This window comes from Bremia lactucae (assembly GCF_004359215.1).
Source record: "Bremia lactucae strain SF5 chromosome Unknown BlacSF5_NotPlaced_17_SHOA01000003.1_2250557bp, whole genome shotgun sequence".
NCBI lineage: Eukaryota > Oomycota > Peronosporomycetes > Peronosporales > Peronosporaceae > Bremia > Bremia lactucae.
The window spans coordinates 1,877,931-1,890,715 of NW_027152029.1; the positions used below are offsets into that span (position 1 = coordinate 1,877,931).

Here is a 12,785-nt window from a genome sequence, read left to right on the forward strand (position 1 = left end):
GCTGTGCCAAAGCCGATGCTAGACAATCAAAAGACCCATGAAGCCGCAAAGTGGTGAAGCGATTAAGACGTTCAAGACACGTACCGCCTATTTCTGACTCCGAAAATTGTGGAAGCGCAGCAGGGGAATGGAGCCTAGTGTTGCCGACAGTAAAATTATCTTTATAATTATAAAATATCGAGCAAAATGGGAAGTAGAGTCTTTGAAGTTCAGGATTCTTGACAATAATCTTTACTGATCTCGTGTTCAAGACTTTGACCAGGTCTATGACTCGCTTTGCCGTGATGGCGAGCAAAATGTGCACAGTTTTCTTTGATAATGGTCCACTGATTAAAAAATAGGGTTTGAACTTAAATCGCTTTCAGCGCTAGCGACCTCTCTTCTAGGGGAACATTATGATCCTTTTTTATAAGATGGTGTTCAAAATAATTTATTTTGAGCAAAACCTGGTTGGTAAGACGTCAGCATTGATTATTTGACGGATACGCAAAGTCAGTAGCTTTGCGCAGACACTGAATGAATAAGCTTCTAGGAGAGGTAACTGATGCGGTGTTAAAGGAAAGGATGCGTTTGCATTCTACGTGGCAATTCTATTGTGTAGGCGTTGCCTCTGCGATGCAGAACACGTAAAGGCCCATGAACTTATTAGCAGTTTACTGCTACCCACATTAGTGACTACACGCTTAGGTAAGCTTACCGTAGAGAGTAGTACTAAGTCATTAACTTTAAATGAATTAACGTTTGCACTTCCATGCTTGTCTGCGTTCCATTTCTGACGGCTCGCTGCGTTAGCAATGGAATCCTGTACGAAACGGACTACTGATTCTGGAGCCAGCAGAAATTCTTCTGCTGACCCATTATTTTGTCTATTTTAGTGCGCTTTGTGCGTACTGCCATGAGATCTTCTCATCTTCGATGTCGATTGCTTCGACATCGATATCACTCGCGTCGTTGGTAACTTCGACGCGTGATGAGCATGAGCCGGAAAGGCTTTGCTCGTGCGAGTCCCCCCCCTTAGACTAGAGGATACCTCTAATTGGGTGGGTACGCGTTGTAGACGCATGCACCGAATTGTTGAGGGCGAATTCGACCATCGGAAAAATAGTCGTCCCAATTCGGATACGATTGGACGTAACCTTGAAGTATATCTTCGAGGACGCGATTTACTCGTTCCGTCCGACCATCCGTCTCCGGTTGATCAGAAGTTGACATAGTCAACCGTGTTCCGAGATATCGAAACACGGATTGCCAAAACTCCGCCGTAAACCGTGGACCTCTTTCCGAGACCAGTTTACGGGGTAAGCCGTGGAATTGAATACCGCGTCAATAGAGACACGGGCACAGTCCGGAGCCGTGATAGACTCTGGCACTGCAGCAAAATCTACCATCTTGCTGAATCTGTCTACAAAAACGAGGATTCAAGTGTTTTTGTGATCGTCTTTGTTAAATCCGAAGACGAAGTCCATAGATACGGACTGCCAACACTCTGCCGGAAGTGGTAGGGGTTGGAGAGGTGCACGGGATGAAGGGCTAGGCTTTACCCGTTGACATACCTCGCAAGCACGAATGTACTTGCGCACGAACTGATACTGTCGGGGCCAGTAAAAGTCGCGACTTACTGTGAGATACGCTTTCTCACGTCCACCTCTCGTTCGAAGGCTCATAGTCAGCCGCCTGACGTCTATCTGGCGACTGTTCCATTCTCCGCGAGTCGGCCATTTCGTTCGACTCGCATTCGAAGTCGACCTCAAAAGAGGGGTCGTATTCACGTGGTGAATCACCACGTGCACTCGCAACATCTAGTGTTGTGCGAGTGAAAGACACTACGGCAGACGTTCCGTCTGCCGCAAGAGATAACAGTGCATCACCCGCGGCTGCACGAACCGCAGCCGAAGGCGCAGCACTATCGACATCCCACATGAGTTTATTCTTCATGCGATGGAATTTAAAATGACGGTTCTGATCAATCAACATTATTTTAAAAATTAAGTGGTCACATAGTGACCACTCCATCCAATGACAGTCAGAGTGATTGTCGTTTAAGGGAGGGGTGATGTAACGGGGTGTATCGTTACATGAAATTAACACTTAAAGGTTGTTCATTACTATATTATCTAAAAGGTAGAAAATATCTGAGGGATATAACTTTATATAGTAATGTTCAGAATTCTTATCCATAAATAGGTATAGACCATTATATCTATTTATTCCGCAGACTAATCAGATGTAGAGATAAACAGAAGAGAGAGACAGATAAGATAAGAATTCAGTTGCATGTTTAGTATTAGTTATAATAAGTTAGAGTTAACAGATAGAAAAGAGGTACTTAATTATTTTAATACAGTTTTCATTTTACCCTCTTTCCTTAAAGAGAAGTCTTCCTCTGCACGTACTAGTGTACGCGAAATAACGTAAGGTACCACTCGCAACTGAAGCAGTGCGAAGTTGACTTGTACTGAAGCAGTGCGAAGTGGACTTGTACTGAAGCAGTGCGAAGTGGACTTGTATCTGAAGCAGTACAAGTCGTAGTGCCCCATTACAATATTAATACAGTTTCCATTTAACCCTCTTTAAGGGGCATGCGAGAAGATGTAGGCGGGTACGTCGTAATGTGGCCACGCTCTACTTAGACACAAACCCTAGCACAACGAGGAAGCGGTTCGACCGCCTTCTCTCTCGTGCAGTGAGGATGTTGGTGGGCGCCTAAGCGACCTTACCCAACGAGCTAAGTACTTTAGTTAAGTGTCGTCACGGGAGCGGTAATCCGGCTCTTCGTGCGCACTTACCAAGTAGGAAGTAGTTTTCAGACTAATTTATTTATAATCGCACTAAACATAAATACCTCTTTTTACGAATAAAAATGTCATCTCTACAGATAACACTTAATATGTATTGCGAGCTTCTAGATATCTCGTTACGGATGACGCTAGCCGACATCCCTCCTAATGTGAATGCACCCATGTGCATCACATACACAAGGATTGGTTCACAAATGTGAACCACACCCGAGTGTGGTGTAACGGGGTGTATCGTTACATGAAATTAACACTTAAAGGTTGTTAATTAGTATATTATCTAAAAAATAGAAAATATATTTGGAGAATATTACTTTACATGGTAATATTCTAAAAGCTTATCCATTGGTAGCTATAGACCATTATATCTACTTTCTCCGCTTTCCAGTCAGCGGTGGACGCGCGCAAAGAGAAAGACAGACAAGTTTTTAGTACATGTTTTGTATTAGTTTATAATTAAGTTAGTATTAAGTAGATAGACAAGAAGAACTTAATTATATTAATAAAGGTTTTAATTAACCCTCATTAAAGCAAGTGTTTTTAAGAGAGTCTTCCTCTGCACGTACTAGTGTATGTGAAGCGACGTGAGGCACCACTCGCACTGAGGCAGTGCGAAATGGACTTGAACTGAAGCAGTACAAGTCGGCAGTACCCCGTTACAAATGGGTTTAACATTTCAGGGAGTCGTACAAGCTATTAAAGCTTCATGAATTCTAGTTCAAGGGATTCAGGGGTTCGTAGAACCAAGGGGCAACTAGTGCCCAAGAGTGTATACCTTAGAAAGGCTTCTATCTCTTACAGATCGATGCGCAAGCCTTAGGAAGGCACTTAATGCTTAAAGATCAAAAGGGGAACTGCACTTTATTTACTTATTTAATCTAAAACCTTACCCTAGCTAATTAAAGTAAAGATTTCGGCCACCAGATTTATATCTGGCGGCGACCACATTTGTAACCCATAATAAATGGGATCTAAGTAATTAACTATTTTAGAATAGGATAATTTTTACCTATAAAGTAAATGTACCACAACAACGGTTCTCCAATCAATGTGTGCCCCATCACACTTGGGTTCATACATAACCTCTGGGAAACGATGTCCAATTCTGTGAATTTCCGATAAAAAGTGTCTTATTCTGTGTAATTTCTCTTTATTTTTGATGATTAACTAGTCGTTTTCATGGAAAACTAAGGGTATTGATATCACAATTATAATTGATAGCGAATAATAAGTTTAGTTTGCGAATTTGAATATATTCATTGCTTTTTTAAAAACAGTAGTGGGAAGTAGGAGCCGTTTCATCAGTTGGGAGGGAGGTTCCCAACTATCATGCAAGGGTGGGTACCTTCACCAACGAACAAGATAACTCGTTCGAACCCACGGTGGTTCGAGAAGCGTTCTACAAGAAGACACCTTTCACCACCTGAATCCATCAGTTGATGTGGAGGGGGGGGAAAGATCGAGTTAGCCTCGATTGACGAGCCCGAACCATGATCGTGATTTGGATCATACCCTTTATTATTTAAGGGAGGATCTTGATCCTGAGCGATCCCGTCGCCGCAAGTTAGCGGTGACGGTTCACAACGCTTCTCGTAACCAGTTGAATAATTGTGCTGAGGTTACGACTGATCAACTGGCCGCACTTTGATGCATTGAGCAAATGCTACAACTTCTTGAATGCCTCAAGCTCGTGCTTGAGACCCGCCCTGCAAGCTGGCCTCGAGGTGCATTGTCTTAGAACGCATCAAAACACACCGCTTCGACTGATACCTTCTCTACAAGAAACGAAATGACACATCAATTCCTTCAAAACGAGCTGGTGACAGCTCGTCAGAAGATCTCTTCCTTGGAGGAAAGAGTGGATCGTCTGATTTCGGAGAATTAGACTCTGTTTCGAAACAACAAGTATTTGGCTCGGAGCCATCAGGCTTTGGTGGATGCTCTTGACCGTTCTGCTGTAATCCGGAATCGGAGGAAGCCTCGTACTGATGGTACGGGCGGAGAGGCCCAACGTAAAACGTAGGATGCGTTAGCATTGCCTTGGCGATGTGGTACACGAAATGGGCCGATATGCCTGAGCGTAATAGATTACTGCCTACATTCGTCACTACATGTTATGGTAGGGTTACCGTAGACAGTAGGACTGGGTCATTAACATTAAATGAAAGTATGTTAACTCTACCATTTTTGTCAGAGTTCCGTTTCTTTCGGTCCACCGCATCAGCGATGAAATCCTGTTCGAAACGGACCACTGCTTCTCTAACAAATAGGAACTCACCTGCTGACTCAGTTTAATTTTTTTCAGTGCGGCCAGCTTGCACTGCGGAAATATCAATTTCTTCATTATTGAGAGTATTATCGTCCTCATTAATAATATTGTTTGTCTTCAGCATCGTTGTCAAAGTTAGCAATAGCATTATTGTTATAACTGAGTTTGTCCACTTCAATGTTAATTAAATCAACATTGGTATCCTTCGCATTGACTTTAGTGCTAATGCGTGACGAGCAAGAGCTAGAAGGTTCTTTGCTCGAGCGAGCCCCTCCCCCTTGAATAAGAGTCACTCTCAAACAAGGTGGGTTTACATGAGTGGCGTAAGCCGGTGCATGCTTTGTAGAAGCATGCACTGAATTGTTGATGGTAAATTCTGCCATCGACAAGAACTCGCTCCAACTCGTAAAAGAGTGGACGTTTCTTTGAAAAATCTCTTTGAGGATACGGTTTGCCCGCTCCGTCAGGCCATCTGTTTCAGGATGATCAAAAGTTGACATCTTAACTGTGTACCAAGTGATTTGAACACAGTTCGCCAAAATTCCGCCGTGAATCTAGGGCCTTGATCTCAGACCGGCTCGCGGGGCAACCAGTCTGTATTCATAGACTTCGTCTTCGGATTCCCGACGACGAACACAAAAACACTGGTATTCTTGTTTTTGAAGATCTTTTCAGCAGAATTGTACATCTTCCTGCAGTACCGGAGCCAAAGGATGTGCTTGTGTCTTTATTGACACGATATTTCGGCTCCATGGGTACTTCCAACATTCTGCCGGAACAGGCAGAGGTTGTAACGGAGCACGGGATGAAGCACTGGGCTTCACCCGTTGACAAACTTCGCAAGCACGTATGTACTTGCGGACGAAATCAATCTGGCGCAGACAGTAGAAGTAGCGGCTTATCGTGAGATAGGTCTTCTCACGTCCACGATGGCCACTCATTGATGCATCGTGGAATTCATACATGATGGCTAAGCGCAAATAATTATCGGCGGGGATGACAACAAGAGTTGTATCGCCAGCAATGGCTGTGTAACACAGTAACCCATTGCGTGTTGTGCATCGATTTGTTGATGATCTATACAATTTCGACTATCCTTTTAAGGATTGTTAGGTTGGATTTTTAGGGTAGTCCATCGACCCTTTAATAGTCTTACCTTCTTGATAACTTTTCTAACGTCATCGAGTAATGTTGACGACGGAACACTTATTGTAGCCTTATGCTCACTGTTGATTTGCGCAGCCGGCTCAAAATCGGGCCGGCGCAAAAGGGGATCAGCGACGAGATTAGTCGTCTTGGTTTATATACCCCACGGAAAAGTTATACTTCGCGAAGAAAGACAACCATCTCGACATTCCTTGTGAGAGGTGTGGACTGTTTACGGCCGCTAATTCTCTGTGGCATGACTAGCCACTCTCATAGCATAACGCTTGGGGTGCTTACTGCTGTGAACGGAATATTTTGTTCACACATGAGGATCTGATAAAATCCATCCATCAGATCCATCGATGAAAAGATAGTACTCTTTGACATACCATCAATGATTACGTCTTTTCTTGGTATCGGCGTTTGAGCCGGAACCGTTACAGCGTTTAATTTATTGAGTGCATCCACAATCCGCCGTCATTCTGTTACTTCACGCACATAGACGATCGGAGAGCTATGTGAGGAAGTTCATTCTCTCACATGGCCCGCTGCTAAGCGATCGGCAAAGAATTTGTTGATCGCTAATGCTTGTTCATGAGGCAATGGTCTTGCTTCATGACACAGTGTTTCTACCTGGGATTAGGCCGATTTCGTGTCGAGTGCCTTTATTTTTAGGCAACTCGCCACGGTACTGGTTCAGGGATAACATTCTTAAATTCTTTCAAATCATTATATAGAGGGTTTGTCTTTAAAGACTCCCAGGATTGGAGCGTATCACGGTCAATCCGAGTCTCCTTATCGAGGACACTTTCGTCCATCGATGAGCTGCACAATCGTGTCTCATAACGATTGGCGGGGTTGACTTAGACATAATACAACCAATCAATAGAGCTAATGTCTTATTGCATCAATATTACCCAATTTGGAAATATTGGAACCATTTAGGTCAAAATTAATAAAGATATTGATTTTGTACTTCTTTATTTATTTTCTCTCATAGGAAATAATAGTTGTAATTCCTCTTATAGGAAATAATACTTCTGTAACGGACACCCCGTTACATTCTGAACGTGACAAAAAATGGCGTTTGCTTTGAAAAATCGAGAATTGGGGAGGTGAAAATAGCAAAACTGGAGGGTGAGATTATCAATGCCAATTTTGAATACAGCAGCATATTGATTGGAATACCGCCTCCGCACATGTAATTACTACCGAAGTTGGCTTGGTATCATCTTATTTTGCTTAGAATTATTTCATCTCATTCTTGCCATTTCCACTTTACCGTGCTGTACCGGTTTATTAAAATGGTCAAGCGTATTCCTGCTGCCAGTGCAGAATTCCTGCAGGCTTCGTCTACAGTGTCAACCACCTCATCTGCTTGTGCGGGCAATGTTCCTCCTTTGGCCAATGGACCGGCCAGTGTATCAGCTGTGTGGTCATTTTTTGAGAAGGACCAGTCGGGCAATTCCATTTGCAAGTTTTGCGAGCGAGTGATCAAGGGCCACCACTCGTCCAATCTACTCTCGCATCTACGCACGGCCGGTCGCACGGATCCCACACATCAACACGCCAACAACGTTTGCGAAGAGCATCGCGAGACTAAGCGCTACCATAAGCGCCAGAAGATGGGGTTGCAAGCCGTTGCAGGCGGGCAATCGGGGGTTGATTTTGTCGCCGCAGCCATGTATCCACCACCTGGAAATTCTCAGACTTTAGCCGCCGCAGTGGCAGCAGCTGGTAGCTCCCCAGGCATCTTCACGGCCCCTATTAAGAGAGATCCGGCTTCCAATTTCTATGCGTACCCGCCGCCGGCTTTAAATTTCTCAGGGTTAGCGATCACAAAGGAACAGCGCTTAGCGCTCGGCTCCGCTTATGGAGCGCAACCCGTGCAGATTAATGCCGACCAATTTACGCAGGATTTGGCCTTTATGGCGTTGATGGATAATTTGCCGTTAAACTTCGCCACCAAATCAGGAATGGAATATCTCATGAGTCAAGTACTTGGGGACAAAAAGTTACCTCTGCCCAATGAAGAAACAATCGGAAAATGTATACTATTTTTACAAGAAAGCATGCTTTTAACCGCTAAGATGGTGTTGACGAGAGCTAAAAGCGTCGCAGTGTCGCTTGAGCTGTGGCAGCATCCGTCGCCTGCTTTACTTAGACCGACTCAGTATTTGGCAGTGAAGATTCACTTTAGCGTAAATTTCAGACTTTTTGAAATTGCTGTTGGAGCGGCACCGCTTGAAGAGTCTTGTGGAGTGGAGACGATTAATACTATTGTCGACTTATACTTGGAACGGATGGGTATTAAAGACAAGGTTATCGCTTTAATCAAGGATGAATTACCCGCGAAGTTTAATCTTACGGCGTCCAATTTTTCATCGCTCTTCGTCCCTATTAACTTTGATGGGAGAGTTACTGCGCCCGTAGCGGCACAGAGCACACTTTTTCTCACGTCTGCCGTGCATCACCTGCGTGTTTGCTTAAGTAAGGATATCTTCGCGAAGGCGTTTCCAGATGTAATTGGTCAGATAAATAAGTTTATCGCTCGGCTCGAAATTAATGAAGGCGCTGTGCTTGCCATAAGTCGAAAGTGCCCTCTTTTAAATGTCGAGCTCTTTCCAGAGCGGCATGAGTTAGTGTCCTATTACGAATTTCTTAGGAGGCTTTTGGAGCATTTACCCATACTTGAGAAAATTGCCATTGCGAATTCGGTGGAGTCCCTACTGCCCTCAAGTGTGGAGTTTATTGAACTCCTGGTGAAGAAATTGCGGCCATTTTCGCGCTACTCAGAAGCCCTCGAAGGAGAAAAAAACAAGAAAACAGGCAGTGACAAGGAGGTGAATAAAAATGGGATTTCTAGTATCTCAACGATCGCCGCGGCATTGGTAACGTATGCAGAGAAGCAAGCACAATCGGCAGACGAGTCCGTTCCTCCGTGGAAATATTTTTTTGAGATGCTGGCGAGGAAGTTGCGTGATCAATTTGCTTCGCTACCACCTGTTTGCTATGCAGCAACACTATTTGATCCGCGTTACAAAAATCGTGAATATTGTTACATGTCCTCGAGGGCAGAGTGTGAGATCGGTAAAATCTTTCTTCGCCGGATGTTCACGCCTGAAGGTGAGTCCATGCACTCTTCATCTGATCCAACGGGGCCATTAGGATCTGGAACACTCTCTATTGCAAGAGTGGCAGCGTCTACTTATGCGGTTGGGAAAGAAACACATTGTCTAACGGGCAAAGACGAGGAAGATGATGACCTGCTATCTCATCTTCCTTCTGAATCTTCAAGATCGTCTCTGCAAGTAGAAAACGAAATGGTGGTGACGTGGGAAAAAGAGTTGGGCGCATTTTTAAGTCTTCCTGTTTCGGAGCGCAATGTGGATCCATTGTTATGGTGGAAAACGAACCAGCTTCGCTTTCCACTTATCGCTCCTTATGCCGAAATGGTGCTATCTCTGCCTGCTGCATCTTCCAGTGGCGAGACCATTCGTAGCAATCTTTATAAAGTGCTTTTGCGCACAGAAGGTCCTGCGCGCGAGGCCGCGATGGCCGATAATCCCGCTTTAGTGGAAGCAATTTTGTGCTTTCAAAAGAACAAACAGATTGCGCTCGAGTGGTTTCAATCAGGATTTAGCTCGAACGGTATGGCGGAAATTGCGGGGCTGAACGTAGATTTTGAAAATAGCACGAGCTTTAAGCATTTTGAAAACGTATAGGGACAAATCGCAGATCTACTTCTATGCGTCACAAATTGCAAGATCACAAAGCGGCAGTATCGTTCTTTATCGTTGTATTATAAAATTTTCGCGTCCGTTGTGGTAAGGTCATTTGACGAAATTCGGCCACTTTCGCTAACTTATTACCAATTGTCAGTGCTGAGATATGCCAATATTGGCAGTTGTGAATAGCAAGTCTACGTCACAAAATCAATTCGTGTCATACGCGGGATTTTTCCTTTAAAATTATTTTGAGGATCCATTTTATGCGTCTCGGTTCTTACTTACAACAGTTATCTTCTTATAGCTGAGAGATTCTTCGGTAGCATCTTTAGTGCGTGTGTGTGCACCTAGTGAACGCACAGTACGTCTAGTAAATAGAAAAATGCTACATTAAGCGGGCAATGGCATTTAAGTTGACTGCTGCTGCCTTCGAGTTGCAGATGTAAACTTGTCGCCGTGAGCGTCAGTGGCCTCTGCGTGACGCAAGAAGGCGCCTAATGCACCAAGATAGCCTTCATGCTTGCAAAATCGCGCTTGCATTGCTCCACTCGACCAAAAGCTTATTGCGTATGCCAGCGTCCGAGACGAAATCCTGTTGTGCCGGAGAAAATTTCCGACGAAGAAAATGTTTTTGGTCTTGTACAAAGTTGCGTTCAGAAATGCGACTTGGCCAATATTCTGAGTGATCATCACTAATAGTGACCGAGCTAAATCGGCGTCGCTTACACTTCCGCGAGACACGAAGATTAGTTTGCCAAAACTGCTGGCTACAGTTGAAGCGGGCAAGTTGAATTTATCATAAGCCCCGCCATAGATATCTCCTACACTCATATCGACAGATTTGTTGGAGCCATGGACACTTAAGTCTAACGCCTCATCATATGTGTCGCAACGGGTCATCAGACGGCAAAGCCCCCAGTAGGTGCCTCCGCCAATACTGCTACCACTCACACGTTCATATTGCTCAGGCCTTATCACATACAACACACTCACGCCTGACCCAATACTCACAAGCTGCAAACAATAGTCGACGTAAGTAGGATATCTTGGCCATATATTGCCACTATCTGTAAATTTATTGATGTCACACAACGCACCAGATATGGGTATATGTCATTATCCGTATCGGTACAAATAGTTTTTACCCGCGGCGCTTCCAGAGAGCTAAAATCTAAGACCTGCGACCAAAGTATTTAGCTTTTCCGAACCACCTTGCGCAACAGACCGCTCAAATTCATACTTCAAATGTAAAAACTTCGTCCGACAATGTTGTGAGTAGCAGGTGTAACCCCAGTATGGTGCAGTCAATCTCGTCATACTTTTCAAGCTCGATCCCGGCAAGCTCCTTGAAGACAGATCCATACTGCGTAGATTCGTAAAATTGAAATATTTTCAAAGCATTGACCAGTCATTCAAACCTTGTGCGCTCCACCTCCCGTACAGGGCAGCGTGCGTAGAGACTGATGAATTCCGTATTTTACGATAAAGTCAATGGCATCTCGCGTTTTGCTGCTTTCAAACCGAACAAAGTGGAAAATCTAGCAGCACCAAACTCCTCATTAACAAAGTTGTAATTTTCGCCGAAAGTAGCTTGGAAACCTACTCCGTTAAGCGTCTTAAACTGAATTCGCAATCTGATGTCTTGGACACCTGTGCTACCAAAGGATTGATGTTCTCGTAGGAACTCGTTCATTTCGTCAGCTGCAACGTCCAGCGACCGGGAGCGCGGACGCTTCAGAGTCAAATTGGTAGCCTCGTGACGCTCAAAATAGACAATTTTAGCCAGTGTACCCCCTACAGCAGCAAAAAGGCGCAAGTCAGTGACTCCACACGGACTTTTAATTACCATACGCACCAATATCTAAGCCAAATGACGTTCCGAGGTCGGATCTATCATGATTAAAGTAAGTTAATACAAGCAGCGAGGGATTACAAAATTAGTTCCATACGATTCTGACAGCTTCTTGTGGGTAAGCCGCTGGCACCACTCGCGATAACGATGCCTCTTTCGCTCCAAACAGAACATCGCCACAGCTGTAGAAAATAGAAGAAAGCTAAGTGCTTGCATCTCACGGTCCGCACTGTGAACTATGACGTTAAGAGGCAACTTTTAGACCAAAATAAAGTCATTTTTATTATTATTCGTATTAAACTTGTCTTTCTTCGTATTAAACTTGTCTTTGAGTGCTTTCAAAACGGACACATCGTCCATATCCAACTCATTGTTGATTGCGCTACAGTTGTATTCCATACCCGACTCGGCCGATAATAAGCAACGTGGTAAGAGGCACTACTGTAAGGCCATAAACCTGACCAGTGAATATTATGTTGGAAGTCGCTTGACATCCTTTGTTAAAGTTGTGAGAGGCGTCCCATTGGAAGAGTCACCCGCAACCGACTGTTGAGGGACAGGAGGACCCAGATAGGAAAGAGCATAGGAGTTTCACAGACTAACAACACTAATATATATTCACTTTTTCACTTCCTCTCTGCGTTGCAGGGATTTTTCTAATCACAGGATCGGATACTTTTTGGTTTTTTGATCTGAGCCTCGCGAGCGACGCAAGGAAGTTGTAACGGGGTGTATCGTTACATGAAATTAACACTAAAAGGTTGTTAATTAATATTATCTAAAAGATAGATAATATTTGGAGGAAATTACTTTAAATAGTAATTTCCTGAATTCTTATCCATAAATAGGTATAGACCATTATGTCTATTTATTCCGCAGACTAATCAGCTGTAGAAGTAATCAAAGAGAGTTACGAGATAAGATAGATAAGAATTCATTTACATGTTTAGTATTAGTTTATAGTTAAGACAACATTTACAAAGATAGATTAACAA

The 12,785-nt window shown here is 43.8% G+C and overlaps 2 protein-coding genes across 2 annotated transcripts; one reads left to right on the forward strand and one right to left on the reverse strand.

Moving 5' to 3' along the window:
* Positions 1-7,507: 7,507 nt before the first annotated feature.
* Positions 7,508-11,964, reverse strand: CCR75_004708 (uncharacterized protein; the record flags this gene model as incomplete). The annotated part of the gene is made up of 7 exons (XM_067962794.1): positions 7,508-10,952; positions 11,036-11,116; positions 11,179-11,301; positions 11,357-11,476; positions 11,542-11,732; positions 11,794-11,828; positions 11,888-11,964. 7 exons carry the CDS (start codon positions 11,962-11,964, stop codon positions 10,347-10,349), a joined length of 1,233 nt encoding a protein of 410 aa, XP_067822551.1. The 3' UTR covers positions 7,508-10,346.
* Positions 7,515-9,935, forward strand: CCR75_004709 (uncharacterized protein; the record flags this gene model as incomplete). The annotated part of the gene is made up of 1 exon (XM_067962795.1): positions 7,515-9,935. The coding sequence occupies one exon, from the start codon at positions 7,515-7,517 to the stop codon at positions 9,933-9,935; it is 2,421 nt and encodes an 806-aa protein (XP_067822552.1).
* Positions 11,965-12,785: the final 821 nt, after the last annotated feature.